General features: G+C 37.0%; 1 protein-coding gene across 1 annotated transcript in view; it reads right to left on the bottom strand.

The window, feature by feature from the left end:
* Positions 1–202: 202 nt before the first annotated feature.
* Positions 203–19,772, bottom strand: part of LOC120523031 (interleukin-1 receptor type 2-like) — a 49,184-nt gene continuing 29,614 nt past the window's right edge. Inside the window, exons 9-13 of the mRNA XM_039743959.1 lie at positions 18,454–18,513; positions 11,843–11,978; positions 9,225–9,370; positions 5,454–5,583; positions 203–1,683 (exon numbers count right to left, since the gene is read on the bottom strand). Coding sequence (XP_039599893.1) covers positions 5,456–5,583; positions 9,225–9,370; positions 11,843–11,978; positions 18,454–18,513 — 470 coding nt within the window. The 3' untranslated portion in view covers positions 203–1,683; positions 5,454–5,455. The remainder of the gene's footprint in view (positions 1,684–5,453; positions 5,584–9,224; positions 9,371–11,842; positions 11,979–18,453; positions 18,514–19,772) is intronic.

Consider the following 19,772-nt stretch of genomic DNA (forward strand, 5'->3'; position numbering starts at 1 on the left):
GTAAGACTAACACCATTCCTCCAAATGCACTACACCTTTTAATAGCATTAAATCAATTTCAACAATCAAGGCAACATCCCCTGTCCTTACTAATAAGTAGGAGTCATACATTTTTAGATCTGTCCTAAACCTTAAATAAGGCAAACGAACATGACTGAAATTCACACTCCTTACCAATGTATTACATACAGTTTAGTAATGATTTATTAAACTTAATAGTCTTTAATGCGTTTATATAAGAGGAAGTACAAAAATAAGGATGCATACAATACACATGTGTGACTGAAAAACAGTGCAATGTAAACACAATCTATTAAGATTAATGTGGAAAAGGGCAAAACAACAAGCCAGACAACATACAGAAGTACAGAAAACTAAAGGCAGTGGACTTCAATAAAGGTGCTAAAAGTGAAAACCAGTGCCAATAATTACAAGACTTGACCAATAGCAAAGAGTTGTGTGCTGATGTGTCTCTTCAAGGAGTGCCAATATGCTAAAAACATTTAGACAGAAAAGAGAAATTCATATTCCACATCCTGAGAGCAAGAATAGAAAAAATGTTGTGTAGCATGTGGATTGAAGAGGAGCAATAAGTAAGCCAAAAGCATGAAAGACAGAAAGATAAGCATGCAATCAAACCTGCATGGATTTGTAGGTCAGGTTAAGAGCACTGAACCCTGATCTTACCAGCAATTTGACTCTGGTAAAGGAAATGGTGAAGGAAAGTCAGGGTGGGCCTACCATGAAACCCCTAATCCTGGAGGAACCCCAGAAGCGACTTTAATTTTCATACCCTTATAATTTTAAAGGTATAAGGCATGAGAAGTTTTTATTCACACCAGTGACTGTGATATGTGAGATAATCTAGTACATCAATTTTAATTAAAATATGAGAAATAGTGGTTAAATTAAAAAAATAAAATTGTAGTGATCCGTCCTGGAACAACCCCACTTAAGAAGATAACAGGGGTTACCTAGACCTCAGTGCTGGTTACAAAGTGGCCCCCATAACAGTTCAGGCTTCAGGGCCCCAAAAATGTAGGTCCGCCAATTAATGAAGCGAAAGAATAGTTTATTTGTTATATTTCACATTGAGCTTCCAGATGCCCAGATTTGTATATTATTCAAGGGTTTCCTGTGGCAGACAGCCATGAGACACAGGAGCTGTGGAATGGGACATAGTAGTCTTCAATAATTCCTCTCAAGACTGTGATCACAGTATCTGAACAGAGATGGGCTTGTGGGTATGCTTTCTTCATAACATTTGATGTTTCAGCTGTGCCTTCTTCATATTATTTTCCATGCTTAAACAGCAATGCTGAATATTCCTGTTGCATTGGATGTAGCATTTTCCTTAGCTGAGAGGTGCACTCTCTCCTCCTAAAATGGGACAAACTAGTACACTGAAGTAACAAAGAAGCCCTTAACCTTCACATCATAGTTGATTCTTGAAAAAGAATTGCAGTCAGGAGAATTGCGTGAAGGCACTTTTCTTGTGACCTTTGTGTGTTTACAGACCTGTCTATGTTAGCACTGTTTTAAAAAAGTAAAAACCTGCCAAATGCTATAGATGAAAGGGATGTAGATCACCTCAAAAGGCATTGCAGGTCAGAGTGCTGATGTCACCAGTCAGAATAGAGGTATCATCATGTGATATACTAAGGTAACAGCTTATAAAAAGATCTAAAAGAAAAAGAAAAGCAATGTATTAGATACAATATATATTGTAACTGTTGTGGCTGAAGAAAAGCCATTGGATGTTAGAAAGGGTTATAATATTTTTCTTATTTCCATTTCATTTTTTTAAATCATATTTAGAATGCTTCAGGCTTTGATTTTCGACAAAGTCAATCTATTTGACTCTGCTCTAATCTCACAATATCACATTATTTATACAATTGTACATTCGTTATCTGTATTTGCTTTGTCATATTCATGGTTGCATTATTCAGCAATCCTCTAATGGTACACAAAACACAATATTCAGTCTGTTGAACTAAATAAAAATAAGTCAACTAGCTACATTTAATTTCAGATATTTCAGCAGTTTATATCTCCTGGAGTTGATTCTCCATCTGACCTTTTTTGCCTCTCGGTCATGTACAACTAATTAGGCTGCTGTTCACTTTGACAAAGTGGTTGCTAATATATATTAATTGCAAGATATTAATAATTCCATTTGTCTGGGATCTGTCAGCCGTAATGAAGTTTCTCATGCTCTTGTTATCTTGTGGCAGATAATGTGCAGCTAATGTTTATTTTTAGCTTTCCAGTTTTTTTTTTTTTGGTTGGAATGAAGGCAGAATTCAGTTTCCACATTTTGTATTCAGTCAGATAGCCAACAATCTGCAATTAACTCTTCATGATCTGTGCTAATTAAATCTTCTCTCGCTCTTTTATAAGAGTAAAACAAATTCTAAGCTGCAAAAATGTCATGACGCATAGCACATTTAAGATCTAACTGTCAGAATAAAGTCCAAATAAAATGAAAAGGCAATTTTTGAGAGTCTATGTTTGAAACTACACACATATCTTTTAATTGTGCTTGAGACTCTAAGAAGATTGTCTAAGGTATTAATATTCAGTAAAACAGCAGATACAGTGGGATGTAAACGTTTGGGCAACCTTGTTAATAGTCACCGCCCACAGCACAAACAGAGCCGCTTGAGGTATGCTCAAGCACATTTGGACAAGCCAGCTTCATTTTGGAATAAGGTGCTGTGGACTGATGAAACTAAAATTGAGTTATTTGGGCATAACAAGGGGCGTTATGCATGGAAGAAAAAGAACACAGCATTCCAAGAAAAACACCTGCTACCTACAGTAAAATATGGTGGTGGTTCCATCATGCTGTGGGGCTGTGTGACCAGTGCAGAGACTGGGAATCTTGTCAGTTGAGGGACGCATGGATTCCACTCAGTATCAGCAGATTCTGGAGACCAATGTGAATCAGTGACAAAGCTGCGCCGGGGCTGGATCTTTCAACAAGACAACGACCCGAAACACTGCTCAAAATCCACTAAGGCATTCATGCAGAGGAACAAGTACAATGTTCTGGAATGGCCATCTCAGTCCCCAGACCTGAATATAATTTTAAATCTGTGGTGTGAGTTAAAGAGAGCTGTCCATGCTCGGAAGCCATCAAACCTGAATGAACTAGAGATGTTTTGTAAAGAGGAATGGTCCAAAATACCTTCAACCACAATCCAGACTTTCATTGGAACCTACAGGAAGCATTTAGAGGCTGTAATTTCTGCAAAAGGCGCATCTACTAAATATTGATTTCATTTCTTTTTTGTGGTGCCCAAATGTATGCACCTGCCTGATTTTATTTGAACATTTATTGCACACTTTCTGTAAATCCAATAAACTTCATTTCACTTCTCAAATATCATTGTGTGTGTCTCCTATATGATATATTTAACTGACATTTTTTATCGTAACAACCAACGATTTATACAGGAAAATAATGACTATTAACAAGGTTGCCCAAACTTTTGCATCCCACTGTAAAAGGAGGGCTTGCACTCAGTCAGAACGTTTTTTTATTGGTTACTGATATGAATCAAGGCCTGTTTATCATTTGCCATTTGGATTCATGTTGAATGAGATATCATACAACACTCATTTAAGTTGAAAGAACTATCTTTACAGGCAATTTAAGAGATTCAAGATTCTTTATTTGTCACATGAATAGTTAAACAGGACAACACACAGTAAAAGGCATCCTGATCCACTTATCAAAACTGTGCAAAGTTAGAATATCAGTTAAATTAACAAAAAGTCCTAGATTGAAGATAACAATATAATATTAAACCTGTCTTTCTTTTAAAATGATTATCAAAGTGTTCCTGAAAGTGGGTTTGCAATTTGGAGCTGTATAAAAGAAACTACTGAACAGAGCATGAAAGTCTTCCATAACATATCCTGATGGTGCGTGTCTGAGGATATGAATGAAAGACAGGGAGCGGTAACATTAAATCAAACAAGACCCCTCCAGGACGATAGATGGCAGCAGAGAGACTCATTAGCTGATGCTGCATGTGGTTGTCTTCTGCTTCCTTTAATAGACTGGTGACCTGGAGCTGGCCTGACCCCTTAAGAAAAATTCGGTCAAGAATGGTAGTGACACTAGGGGAAATACTTAAGGAGCTCTAGACGGATGGCATTAAGAGACCTCTAAACCATTTCTGCCATCTCCTTAACATCTCTGTTAGGTTTCTCCTATACAACAATGAGAGCAAAAAGACTTAAATGGAGATATTTTGTTTTGTCTTCTGCTTCCGAGATTTTTTTCTCCTGTGAAAAACACCCATAAGTGTCTCCTCTTGAGTTTCAGCAGAGATCTCCGCAAAGTCACGCAATGGGCTCAGATTTTCCAAGTATTGTCTTGACATATTTTATTATTATTTTTTTTTTTTTGCAATTTGAAAGTATTTGTGTTGTGTGCTCAGTAACATATGGTCAAATGTGTGGACAGTTGTTTGGGGTAATAAAACACACAAAACTGTTATCCTAGGTTCTGAATAATACTATGAGCTGCTCTGATTTATATTGCTGTGTTTTCTTTCATGCTGGAAGAGAAGGCATGCAGTGGGGCATAGTGGTTAAGACTTTGGACTCCAGACCCTGAAGTTGTGGGGTTCAAGTCCTGCTACTGACACTGTGCGACCACAAGCATGTCACTTTATCTGCCTGTGCTCCATTTGAAAAATCTAATGTAACCAATCATATCTCAAATGATTATAAAGGCATCAGTTCAATAATAAGTAAACACTATGAAGTCTTGAAAGAGATTAAAACAAGACTAGAAACAAAATCTAACATGCTTTTCAAATCTATCAAATTTATCGCATGTCTGCTTTTTGTCTAAAGTTATTTAACCTAAGGAATTTTAGGAGAAACCTCTGTGACAAAGTTGATTATGAAATGAAACTCTCTTTTAGGTCTCATGAGCCATCAAAGATGAGGAGTAATTTTCCTGTTGGTTGGGCCAGCGAGCCTGGAGCCAGGAGAGCTGAATGTTACAAGGACCACAATGGCTGGAAGAAGAACGTACAGAGCAAGAGGAGAAGGCTAACAGAAGGAGCAGGGGGGCATTTACCAGATCAATGGCCAGGTAGGCAGGTGGACAAGCCACCATACAAGATAGTTAGGGCGCAAATCCATCAATTGTGGAATCAGACTCAGAGGGGAGTGTGTGTGTCCTCCTATTTGTGGTATAATGCAAGACTCCAATACTCTATAGCCTTCTGTGTTATTATTAATACTTTTTTGATAATTAATCCTTCTTCTGTTATAAATATTTCCAAGAAAAAAAGAGGTGTGACCTACACTTGGTGACACATTGTCACTAAAGTACTCAGTTATATTTAAACTTTACTCAGAAAATACTTAAACAAAATAATGATCTATTTTTGTTTAAAAATCATTCATAGATTAAAAAGACTTACCTTTAGGATTGTGCCAAGGTGTATTCTTTTTTAGAGGTGGGCTTAAGAATATTCCACAAAAATATGAACACCACAGTGAGAAAACAAAATGCCCCAATGGATCCAACTAAAAGCCATGTTAGGGTGACATCTGGTAAAATAATAAAAAAAGAAATAAATGTGCTGAATAAATAGCTAACTGACATTTTAACTTTTTTATTAGCTAATGTTTCTAAAATGTTCAGACAAATGATTACTGTAACTTCCCAGTGGCTGCCAAATTTGGCTATAAAATAAGAAGAGATTTACTGTAAGTATCATTTTCCAAATAACAAAATAGATTCTAGAGAGGGGTTTGTTTATAACATTACAGATTAAAACATCCAAAGTTTGGTTTAAAATCAACTGCTGCCAACCTTAGTCATGTTCGCTTTTTACACTATAGTAGGGCAACAATTGTACAATCTAGAGAGGCTCCATATTGCAGACTTAAACGTATGCTGCATTTTCTGTGTCACATTTTAGTGACACCCACACATTGTGTTTGCTGCCGTGGCATGGCCAGTTTTTCTGTCCACAAAGTGGTGCACAGAGTTTTAAGTGTTAGATTTCTGTTCAATTTCTAGTTGCATCCACAATAAATCACGAGTGAATGTCATATGTATTTGTTTACTTGCATAGAGTAGCAGTATGCACAGTAACAGTAAGTGCTCAGATTACTAGAAATCAGTAAATGTATAATAATAAAATATTTTAACAACAGCCAATGCAGTGCAATTATCTGGATTTCTGTAGCTGATTTTAAAGGTTCATTTCATTTACAGAATAGGGTGCATTATCATTCAAAATGCAATACTAAATTTAATTAAATTATTAAAATGAACTACAAGTTCTGAGTGGTCTTTGATTAGCAATTGAATTATTAACGGCAACACTTGCAGGCAGCACTGTATACAGTATGTTGTACTGTAATGCATGCTGGGTGGAGTGGTAGCTCTGAGGCGGAGGATCTGCGCTGGTATTTGGATGGCTGCCAGTTCAAATCCCGGCTACTGCTAGAAGAGATCCTACTCTGTTGGGATCCTTGAGCAAGGCCCTTAATCTGAAAATTGCTCAAGGGGCAAAGGTCATGTAAAAAGATAGTTTCCCCTCGGAGATTAACAAAGCGTCAAATCAAAAATATTTCCTTCATGTTTTCTTTGATTCAGTGTGTCCAGTCATCCATATTCTTATCCTGGTTTGGTTCACTACAGGACACAGCTACTTTATTTCCTGAATTTGCTATCAGGAAGTTGATTTTTAGATATCACTTATGGCCAGAGTGGACCACTGCCCTTAGGAGAGAAAATGCACTTTGCTCCTACAGAAACATACCTGCCTGTAAGAAATAGGAACACGCGTGGAAAATCTCTAAAGTTCACTGCAGTCCTGTATTCCCCAGTAAATGAAAACTAAAAAGTGATTAAAAGAAACACTGGAAGACCTTTCTGCTCGCCTGTACTTCATTAACACACCGCTTTAGCACAAGAGCAGTCAGTCAGTCAACACCAGCTGAGTGCTCTGCTTATTTTCCCATGTTATTAAATACATGGCTGCTACTGAATAATTGCAGTACATGGTGTACTTTTCATTCTTCCATCTCACTAAATAATTCGGTTCACTCCCATTTCAGTGGATAAGAACATTGTGTCGCCTAGTTTCCTCTGGTAGTGATTTCATGGCTGCCACTTAGTAATTGCAGCACATCACACTCTTTATTGACTCTCCTGCAAGCCAAATATCCCATTGGCAATCACAGCTTCCATCCACTCTGCATACCCTCCATTGTTAACTAATGTCTGGGAACCACTCAACAACTTCTCAGTGTCATCTGCTTTGTGGTTATCAAATACATAGGAGGTGCACCACCATCATAGTGTGCAGACTAAATCACATATTCACAATTATACGCCGGGTAAAAGGAGGTGATTGAACGATACTGTAATTCCATTTATTAGCTACAGAATCAAAAAAACAGAAGCAGAAATTCAATGGGTTCTAATATGTGAAAGGCAACCCATTTGGGTTGGATGGGAAATGCTGTGTTCAAAAGCTATGGTGGGAAACTAATGTGAAGAATGCCTTTGGAGTGGTAGCTGCCAGTGTGACAACTCACAAAATATCCAAATTTGATGATTTGCAAAGAAATATTTCCCTTTCACCACACCTCACTTCACATAATAATAAAAATAATGATAACCAGGTCAACCAGATTTATTTGCTTTTAGGGCAGATCAAGCAGGAAATCAGTTTCCATGTGTTTTTCCCAAAGTGCCAACATGAACTTCACGTTAACCATCAGACATCACAAATGGTAACTCTGGAAACTCCAAACAGCACAATAATGCAGCAATAACTCCCAGTAGGACAATTTGATTATAACTTTATTGTAGTTGTGACATAATGACTTCCTGCTTCATTCATAATAGAAAATAAAAATTCCATTACTATGTGAAGGTGACAAAATTGGAACTAAACATGTCCTATGTGTGTCTGTATATATTGACCTAAAGCTGCTAACACCATCAAATAAATTTCTGTCTGGGATAATAAAGTGTCCCTAAATAAAGTACAAAAGGCCAAACCACCTAAACCTTGCATTGAATGGCGATACTGGAGTGTGTGCTTGTTCAAATTTGGGGGTGGACATTTGGACTGTCTTGCAGGACAGATTTAAAATTCATTGTCTGATGTTCTAAATTGAGATTTTTCCATAAAGGTGGTAATTTATATATGGAGTATTTAGCCACATTTATCTTTTTACTATTTCCATAAAACAAAGGACTCTGACAATGATGTGAAATTTAGCCAGTTTACTGATATAAAGGTTGTTATATCAAATCTGTCTGTGATCACAGAACAAACAGCAGAATAAAGCATAAAGGGATTCTATCACATACTTTTACAATAATCCATCCATCCATTATCCAACCTGCTATATTCTAACTACAGGGTAACGGGGGTCTGCTGGAGCCAATCCCAGCCAACACAGGGCGCAAGGCAGGAAACAAACCCTGGGCAGGGCACCAGCCCACCGCAGGACTTTTTACAATAATGAAAGATAATACTAACTAGAGATGAAGGCAACATTTATGCCAGTTTTACCAGTTGTAAAAGCCTTCTAGGCCAGTATCATTTTCCTTATGCCATGTGTTGGTAACACATTTATCTGAAGTTTATTTTAAGTGCCCCAGAATACTGAGAGCTGGAGTTGATATCAGACTACATTTCTGATGGGAACCAGACCTTCATGATGACAATTTTAATGTTCCATTAAAATATCTGTACAAATGTCCACTCCCTGAATTAAGCATTGCATATTATCAAGAGTGAATAAAATGTCCAGTGGAGGCGGATGGTCATGTTGACCTTCAGCCACCTTTACCTCTTGAAATGCCAAAGCCTCAATTCTACCATTAGCCTGCCATTCTCCCAGCAGCCTGAGCACAAGTTACACGTGATGAAAACCACTGTTAAAACAGCTGTTCCTCTTTTTGGCCTGTCAGATGGTTTTCAGTTATATATGCAGTATTATGTTTTGTGCTGAGTCTGAGGTTTTGTTTGCCAAATTACATAACTGACAAAGACGGGTAAACACAAAAAAACACATCATTTTGCTCATCGCTAAATGACTTGGAGGAATATCAGATGTCAGAAGAAAGAGATGGAGGATTTCAACCACATGCCACAGGTAGTCACACATTAGTGGAAAAGTGAGAAAGGCCTGTCTCTGTCTGAAAAGAGTCTTCTCACCTTCCAGTTTGATGTGAACAACAGTTTGGTCAGAGCCTGCAAAATTCACTGCAATACATTTAAACTCAGTGTTGGTATCTTCCTCTCGCACTTCATCAAAAATGAGGTCCAGTTCCATATAGCTGTCTCCATTGTTGGATGATATGCTGACAACAAAGAAATAGGCAAGTATGTTAAAAAAGTAAGGTAAGTTAAAAAAAAAAAAAGACATTTTAGCAAAGATATACAAAATGACTGTCCTTGTTACTAATTTAAAGAACAGGAATTCACTTGTATTGCTTGATTTTCTTGTTAGTTGCTTTGTAAATCACATTGTCAATTAAAGACAATTAATATATCAGTTATTGAAACTATCCTCTGTGCTTTATAAATTGTTTGTGACCACTTCACCATTGGAAAAGCTTTTTTCAGACACACGTAGATTACCCCATTCCTGAACTGGTAATGCTTTCAACTCATTTCTGACTATGAATAAATCAATCACTCAATTTTGTGATCCGCTTAACCCATTCAGGGTAGTTGCTGTGAAAGAGAGGGATGTTACTGAGCCCCAAACCCTGAAAACAGCTGACACACACACAGTCACAGGTTCAAATACAATGATTTTATTCTTTCCAGCACCTTTCCAGGCCCTTCTAGAATCCTCTCTACAGCACACCACAACATTAAACCTTTTTCCTCCTTCTCTCTCTTACTCTTTTTCCTCCAAGCAAGTGTCGTCCTAAGCCCCCTGTCTTCAACTCGCCTGATGAGGTTGAGTGGCTTCTTTTATCTATGACCCAGGAGCACTTTCAATGCTAGGACCTAACCTGCTGAAAGTACTTCTGGGTCAAACGAAAGTCCCAGAAAGTAGGGATTAGTAATCCCGACAGTTCTCCCTTGCGGCTTACACAGAACACATCGAGGCTGCTCCACGGGACTACAGGATGCCAGCATGCCCTGTGGGTGTCTGTGCGGGAATCCTAACTCAGGGATGCTGCCATATAGTATATCAAGGAATAAAGGATATAAAAATTGTAGTCTCCTCAGGTTCTTCAATTATTTTGGCCTCCCAGCTGGGTAAGGGCTACTGTTCCCAGAGCCTGTTGGTCCATTTTCATTTATTATGTTGTCCCAGATGGGCACAGAATCATCCTCCATGGCCTTTGGGATGCCTGTCCATCCACACCGTTAATCAAGGCTTCTAAAGCTGTGCGCCAGCAGTGCTAGCTATTGTTCCCACACAAATCAAAGCATTAACATCCTGTTTTGTTTGGGGGCGCAGTGGGTAGTGCTGCTGCCTTGCACTTAGGAAACCGGGTTCGTTTCCCGGGTCATCCCTGCATGGAGTTTGCATGTTCTCCCCGTGTCTGCGTGGGTTTCCTCCGGGTACTCTGGTTTCCTCCCACAGTCCAAAGACATGCAGGTTAGGTGCATTGGCGATTCTAAATTGTCCCTAGTGTGTGCTTGGTGTGTGGGTGTGTGTTTGTGTGCCCTGTGGTGGGCTGGCTCCCTACCTGGGGATTTGTTTCCTGCCTTGTGCCCGGTGTTGGCTCCAGCAGACCCCCGTGACCTTGTAGTTAGGATATAGCGGGTTGGATATTTGTTTAGACTTGTCTGATTGATGAGCAGTATCCATAAGCGAGAGTGTGTCTATGTCAGCGCCTGATGGAACAGATTCTGTTTTGAGTTACCTTCACTTGCCTGATTTATACAGTAACCCTTTCGGCCCTGTATATTTGCAGCCATTTTTGTAAAGCACAGATACGTTTGCAGCTGTTGGAACCAGGCATGCTACTATTAGCACAGACTGGAGAGACTGGCATACAGTCCGCCAAACATGGAAGTGAAACAAGTGGTATTGAAATTTTTGGCAGCTATTGTATAATAATAGTGATAATATTTGATGTATTTTCATTTTTGAGCTTCCTAGACACCCCAAAGGTAGAATATCTCACACAAGCATTTTTCCCATAAAAAACAGAAAATCCAGGGCCGAAAAGGTTAATATTTTGTCTTTTTTTTTTTTTAGTTGCTTGGCAATGTCAGATAATAACTTTGTATGTTTGTGAGACTTTTCATCTGAGGTTTAATGATCAATGTAGTCTGTAACTTAACAAACTGTTATATATTTAAAGTAGGGTGATCATGCTGGCACGGCGGCCTCACAGCGCCTGGAACTTTAGTCTAATTCCTAGTGGATATCTGCGTCAGGTTTTCTCCTTCTCATCCTGGTAATCTGGATTTTCTTTGAGGCTTTGCAGAGATGTGCATGTTAGACCTAATATGAGAAAGTGTGACTATGAAATTGTACTTGAGACCACTCTTATGTTTGATGAGCCCAATATAATGTCGTGAAAAAATGGATTCAGGAAGCAGAAGAATTGATAAATGGGAATTTAAATCAGCTATGCTGCTAGGTACAGTATCAACGGATCATTTAAATCTCAACACCAATATTTTGCATTTGAAAATCTTGTACAACTTTGCTCTAAAACCATTTCCAAAGTGGATATATTTTATTAACTATCTAATCATTCACAATATTTGTTTTTTTACCCAGATTTAAAAAAATATTATTTTGGAGTGAGTCTCATTTTAATAAGTAATGTGGCCATTTTCTTTTAACATCAACTCACAATTGTGGTCCTTGAAAGATCCGCTTGTCGTCGTAAGAGTCTTCGATAACTACGCCGTTGGCAGACCATGCGACTTTTGTTGCTGATAATGTCTGAGGTCGAGTGGAAACTTTACAAGGAATAATCAGACTGGAACCTGAAGGTGTTGTAAAGAGGAAGAAAAATCAGTGAAGTGACCTAATTTACAGATGAACGAAGGTGGGTACGTCTTGACAAGTTACTATTATTTTTATGACACGTAACATTCATAAAAATACAACCTCACCTTAGGCAAGCCCAAATGACAAAGCAAAGCCACAGAGATGGAAGTGTGTGAGACTTTTCAAAGTTTTGGTTCAAACTAGTATTATTGTACAGTACTATAGACTAGGCATGAATATTTACAAATAACTCAAGTTTCTTGCCCAATATTCTGCATGAAACATCCTGGAGGATCATTCTCATATATAGCAGTTCCTGTCTGGGCAAACACACATGTTGAAACCGCAAGTCAGAATCATGTGACTTAGGCAGAACCCATAATTGTACAAATGAGGACTGTGGGTTGCATGAAATGGCCTTGTACTGCATAGGCTGCTATTAAATTGTCATAGGCAAGACTTGTGGAAAAAAGGAAGGCTTAGACAAATAAGGGAATTTGTGAACGATATTGACAGAGAAATGAAAAGCTTTTCTTCTTCTTCTTTTGGCTGCTCCCATTAGGGGTTGCCACAGCAGATCATCTTCTTCCATATCTTTCTGTCCTCTGCATCTTGTTCTGTTACACCCATCACCTGCATGTCCTCTCTCACCACATCCATAAACCTTCTCTTAGGCCTTCCTCTTTTCCTCTTCCCTGGCAGCTCTATCCTTAGCGTCCTTCTCCTAATATACCCAGCATCTCTCCTCTGCACATGTCCAAACCAACGCAATCTCGCCTCTCTGACTTTGTCTCCTAAACGTCCAACTTGAGCTGACCCTCTAATGTACTCATTTCTAATCCTATCCATCCTCGTCACACCCAATGCAAATCTTAGCATCTTTAACTCTGCCACCTCCAGCTCTGTCTCCTGCTTTCTGGTCAGTGCCACCATCTCCAACCCATATAACATAGCTGGTCTCACTACCGTCCTGTAGACCTTCCCTTTCACTCTTGCTGATATCCGTCTGTCACAAATCACTCCTGACACTTTTCTCCACCCATTCCACCCTGCCTGCACTCTGTTTTTCACCTCTCTTACACAGTCCCCAATACTCTGTACTGATCCCAATGATTTATAATTCATCCACCTTCATCAACTCTACTCCTTGCATCCCCACCATTCCACTGACCTCCCTCTCATTAAACTAAAAGCTTATTAAGCTTTAAAATATTAAATGGGAAAGAAAAAGCTTTAATAAAACTGAACAATGACATTTTTGAAACAGGCCATAAACAGAGACGCTCATTGAAGATTTAGCTATGCATACATGAACAAGTCAGCTTTATGTAATCACACAGTATAGCTGGTCAGAATGCTCTACGGTATCAGAATTTCTAAAATATCATGTCACAAAATACTGGATATTTAAGTTTGGTTTCATACACTGTTTTTACTGAAGTCTGTAAAAAATGAATAAACTGGAAATTCTGAAAATTTTAACATGACAATAAAAACATCTCAACATTTTTTTAAATAACTGCCAAATTTAATATATCCTAATTTCAGACCTTTTAAGACTATAAATACTATACAATATTTTTACATTTTGTGCATAGTAAAGTATCCCTTATATGTCCCATTTACTTCATTTGGGCCTGTGTGTTTGACTACAAATATTATTAAATAGGGATTAACTGCACATGTTGGGCTGAATATCCAGTTCTCGCCAAATCTGCTGTTACTGCAAGAAAAGAGCTGAGATGGTGAGTGACAATGCGAAAGATGAGCGACGGAGTAAAGTGCACTGTCAGTCTTCTTTTAAAATTGCTAAATGTCAAAACAATGGTTTGCTTTTTTGTTCTTCTTTAAACAACATGGACATGCTGTTTTGTAGTATATGTGCAATCTCAAGACACGGAGCAATACTACTTTTGTCTTAAAAAATAGATGCAATTGCTAAGCTTTAAGGCTTTTCTTAATAATAAAACTTTGATACCCTTTTCCTCTATTATAAAACGCTGCAGCAGGTTAATGTTTTTTAAATATAATATATGCTTCTGTTTGTAATTTATACTCACGTGGCAAAATTAATATATACCATAATAGTGAAGAAATAACTTTTCACACTTATAAAGAAAATATGAATAATGAAAAGCTGAATGAAAAAACACTGTATCTCTGTTATGGTCACATTAACAAAATTTAAAACAAGCATTTTTTGGATTTCTCTCAAGCAAAGTTTATATAAATATAATTTAATTCATGACACTCTGACTAGCGGAAGAGTGGATGAAGTGAACTCCAAGACACAAAAACACAAGACACAAAACATGCAAAAGACAAAAAAATAAACCCACAAACTGTAAATAAACTAAAAGAACCAAGAAAACCCTAGCTAAACTATTGAAGAATTTAAAAAACTTAAACAAAACCACAGCTCCATTTAACATTCCATTTTGATATCTAATTGCACTACCAGTTGAATTTGATGACTTAAAACTTGCTTCCTAAGTTCAGAGTAAATGTATAGAAAAAGACACCTCATTATGTGTGTACATTTAAGGGCAACACCTCAAACTGTCCTGGAGGTCCTATAAAGTTCTGATGGCTCTAGGGGCTCCAGCAGCCCCTTAAACTCTAAATCATACCTTAGACATTACTATGTCAAGTCCCACTGTAATAACTCTGGCGCTTTTGAGGGACTAACGGAAATAATCATTCAGTTACTTGATGGTCCTGGAGGAACAAGCTGTATGCTGTGGAGTTACTGCCCTCTAGTGGCTCATCTATAATAATAATTGTTTCAGGACAATATGTCCTCTTATTTGCCAATTCGCTTATTCTCCAGATCCCCTTTCTGTCATTTGACCTCCTCCACTATATAATTACATATTAGTAAATATATATATATATATATATATATATATATATATATATATATATATATATATATATATATATATATATATATATATATATATATAGACACATTAAGTACATAAGTACTGTGCAAATACCACTTAAGAAAATTATTTTCTAATCTAGTTATCTGGGTAGCAAGAGTTTATTTCCTTGTTAATCTAACATGCATGCCATTGGGGAAGTGGAAGAAAAACCGAAATGCAGACATGAGGAGAATCTGCATACTTCACAAGAACAATAACTGAGAATAGAATTTGAACATAGGATGCTGGATCAATGAGACAACATTAAATATTAATCCACACGTGTCAAATGCAATACAATAACAATTAACGCATGATTCTTTTAAGATTAAATAACATATAGTTCAGAATCATAGAGGGCCACTGATCCACAAAACCATCAAATTTTTGATTAAATAGTCTAAATTTATTTATATGCATTATTGGGGCTGATGAAATATGTTTGGAAATTTGGAGGAGATGAGTTATAATGTGAGTGATGGTGCACTGAGTTCAGGATGCTCAAACAATGAAAAATGTGTTTGCATGCTGCAATGAAAGTAACTTTTCAAAAATTAGAAAAACCAAATAAAAGAGCAGTTAGGATCTTAGTTATGGTCAGTTAGAATTTGCACTTAGGGGAAGCCCAAAACAGAAAGAAAACAAAAAAAATCATCCAAAACACCAATTGTTAAAAAGGTGTCATCAAACATAATAAAGAAAAACAGCACATAATAACTTAAAAAGAGGAATGAGAAAAACACAATAATATTTTAAAAGCACAAAAATCAAGCCAAAACAGAACTTGGAGGAAACATCAAACTTGGAAACCGCCATCAATGATGCCACACACTGTCTATTTACAAGAGTATTGTGACCTACAAGCAGAATTATGGATACAGCAGTAAGACACATGAATTTAAATTTAAATATCAGAGTACTGGAAATAAATAAGCTCTTTATTTGTATATATTGCTGTGCTTATGTATTCTAACTACATGTTTTCTGTGTTACAGCTATTGTTTGTGTTGAAGTAATAAAAATAATACATACATATGTTCTAGGATTTTCTGACCCAGGAATGCATTTTCTCCCACTGATTTTCTATTCAAATTCTTCTTATAATTAATTAAAAAAAAAAAAATTTTCATATTTTTTTTTTTTTACTATTTAATTTAATATTGTTTCTTTGTATCAGTATACTGCTGCTGGATTATGTGAATTTCCCCTTGGGATTAATAAAGTATCTATCTATCTATCTATTATTTAATTATGTTTACAATTTCCCCCCATCTTTTTGTATACTAGTGCATTTTTGTTCCATTCACCACTATGTCGAGGTTAACGTGTCATCAATTGTCATGGGAATCCTTCCCACAATGCACAGGGTTTGTATGGCAGTGATCAATCAGCGCAACCACTTGCAAGTCTAACATTTATCAGAGATTAAATTCATTCTTTGTGATCTACTTGAGAATGCTTTGGGATTGACTTTTGCACAGAACTTTGACTTTGATTTCTTGGTTAGCGTTTTTTGGTTTTGTCTTTTCTCTCTTTGATCATTTGCATCATTTTCTGACCTCATCTTTTCTCATATTTTTTTCTAACTGATCACTAACGTCAGTACCTGCTGCAACCTAAATCTGCCATCCTCATTATTAGTTTTAAATCTATAACTGCATCAGCCATGCATGACATTGTTTCAATAACTTATTGATTGCTTTTTTATATACCAAATTACCCTGTTTTCTGACATAACAAAATGAATTTATTAACATAAATCATCACATTTCATGAAAAAAAAAAAAAACCTTGTTTTAATATAACCGTATTTACTGTCTCTGCTAATCCAGGGTTCAAAAATTGCATTGAAGTTCTGACTCCATTCACCTTTTCCAGTTCAGGCTTGCAGGGTAAATTTGTGAATGTAAAACTTTGTAGCCGAAAAACAACCTTTAACAAACTTTTTTATTTTTTAATTAAATGGTACTTATAGTCATTAATGTTCCTTTCATTATACTTTAATATCATCTACACCAGGGGTAGGCAAAGTCTTTCCTGGAGGGCCGCAGTGGCTGCAGGTTTTTGTTCCAACCCAATGGCCCAATAAGAAGCACTTATTGCTCAGGTAACACTTCTGCTTCATTTTAATTGTCTCGCTTGTTAAGATTTTGTACCATTATCGCTTATTTTAGTCTTAAACAGATGTATTCTCAGTTTTTAATTGCTCCTTATTAGCAATTAGATACAAATGACAAAGCAAACAGCAGTTTTCCATTTAGTGTGTTTCCATTGACACCTGTATGCATTTATCGTGCGCTATTTGGTTTAATTAAATACTTGGAAGGAAAGAGAAGAGAAAAAAGTGAAGGACTGAGAATTAGTCATTCATTTTAGATTTCAAATCATTTGGATGATATCCTTAGAAAGGAAAAAAAAATCTAGGCTATGAGAATGACCTGACATAGTAGAGATAAAGCACTAAAATGCAGTGAAATTCAATTATTGGCAAGGATTTTTTTCTAATGAAATAACTGGGTTGGATCAAAAACCTGCAGCCACTGCGGCCCTCCAGGGCTGACTTTGCTGACCCCTGATCTACATTATTGCAATGTCCAAATTAGGATTTTTTTTATGTAATGTGCAAAGTGTCCAGTAGATGGCAGATGCTACTCAACATGTCAACAGACATCTTTGGTGGCCAGAATGGCAATGAACAGCGAGAAAGCAGATGAAACAATCATCAGTAGAGGGTCTTACAGATGATTTATCTTCAACATACATTCCCACATTAAAAAACAATAAATAGCAATACAGTGTTAATCAATTAGATGAGATGCTCTTCATATGTTCAACAAAATAGAAATTGTGCTTTTAAAAATTATATGTAAAAATAAACATAAGATTCATTTGCGGAAACATTCCTTAAAAATGTCTACTGTACTTCAACACAGACTCACATGATAAATTGTTCTTGTGTCCAAAGTATGGGCACACTGGGTGAAAAACTCTTACAAATGATGTGGAATAAATGTGTGAACTAAAAAATGAAGTCCAGAACAGAAGAAATAGACCAAGGATGAGTTTCTCTCTGGGATGGGTTACCTGTTTGGTGGTTAGGCAGAGAGCTGATTACTATTAGTAGTGGTCTCTTTAAGTGTATAATAATGATGCAAAATGCCGAGACGTTTTGGGTTTGGATATTTCATAGCCACTCACTTATAGTGAAGCTGAACAGAGAAAGGAGCAGCACACTGTTCTACAGGGAGCAGCATGAGAGGTGTCCACATGCATCCTTTGCACCTCATATTGAAGAACATACAATGCCTTACTGATGACCAACTGTGCACTGTGGTGAAAGCCTTTCTAATAAAATTAGCCTCAAAATAAGGTGAGTTAGTGTCTGCTACAAAAATCAAGAAGTAAAGAGCTAGAGCAGCACACACCCAGAAGATCAACATGAAAATAAGGCAAGACATGCAGGAATGAAGCAAAATTTAAGGAAGAGAAGGACATCCCAATCTACCAACATTTAGGCTGGTGATTTCATGATATTAATATTTACCTTGCATCACTTTAATGGTGCCATTTAGTGGATGGATTATTACTGGTCGAGACGAATCATCTGCAAAGAAAAGAAATGGAAAGTAATGATCAGGCCAGGGATTTTCACCATTGCACATTTTGCTTTTCTACTGCTGTAGCTAACATTTGCCATTAATTATGTTCTATTAAATTGCCTATAAATATTTTGGATATTTGTACTTTGTGATATTTGAATATTTAAAAATGGTACAGTATATACTGCACAGCACACCAAAATCTTGAACTGCAGATAAAAATCAAGGGAACTTTTTGACCATTTGTCAATCAGCGCATTCTTTGAACACAAGGAATCCTAGAAAAGGTGTTTGAAATGAAGGGTAAATGAAAAAAAGACCCAGGGAAAGACCTAGAAGACGATGTAGGAAGAAAAAAACATCAGAGAAACAGCCAAAAAAAACAAAGATGAGCATGGAACAAAGGAAGACCCTGGCAAAGGACTGTAAGATATAATTGGGGATGTTTATGTAAGTAAATACAGTATCTCAAAATGTTACAGTTGTGCTTGAAAGTTTGTGAACCCTTTAGAATTTTCTATATTTCTGCATAAATATGACCTAAAACATCATCAGATTTTCACTCAAGTTCTAAAAGTAGATAAAGAGAAACCAGTTAAACAAATGAGACAAAAATATTATACTTGGTCATTTATTTATTAAGGAAAATGATTGAATATTACATATTTGTGTGTGGCAAAAGTATGTGAACCTTTGCTTTCAGTATCTGGTGTGACCCCGCTTTGCAGGAATACTGCAACTAAACGTTTCCGGTAACTTTTGATCATTCCTGCACATCGGCTTGGAGGAATTTTAGCCAATTCCTCCGTACAGAACAGCTTCAACTCTGGGATGTTGGTGGGTTTCCTCACATTAACTGCTCACTTCAGGTCCTTCCACAACATTTCAATTGGATTAAGGTCAGAACTTTGACTTGGCCATTCCACAACATTAACTTTATTCTTCTTTAACCATTCTTTGGTAGAACAACTTGTGCGCTTAGGGTCGTTGTCTTGCTGCATGACCCACCTTCTCTTGAGATTCAGTTCATGGACAGATGTGCTGACATTTTCCTTTAGAATTCTCTGATATAATTCAGAATTTATTGTTCCATCAATTAAGGCAAGCCGTCCTGGTCCAGATGCAGCAAAACAGGCCCAAACCATGATACTACCACCACCACCATGTTTCACAGATGGGATAAGGTTCTTATGCTGGAATGCAGTGTTTTCCTTTCTCCAAACATGACGCTTTTCATTTAAACCAAAAAGTTCTATTTTGGTCT

Source organism: Polypterus senegalus, chromosome 2 (genome assembly GCF_016835505.1).
Source record: "Polypterus senegalus isolate Bchr_013 chromosome 2, ASM1683550v1, whole genome shotgun sequence".
Lineage (NCBI taxonomy): Eukaryota > Metazoa > Chordata > Cladistia > Polypteriformes > Polypteridae > Polypterus > Polypterus senegalus.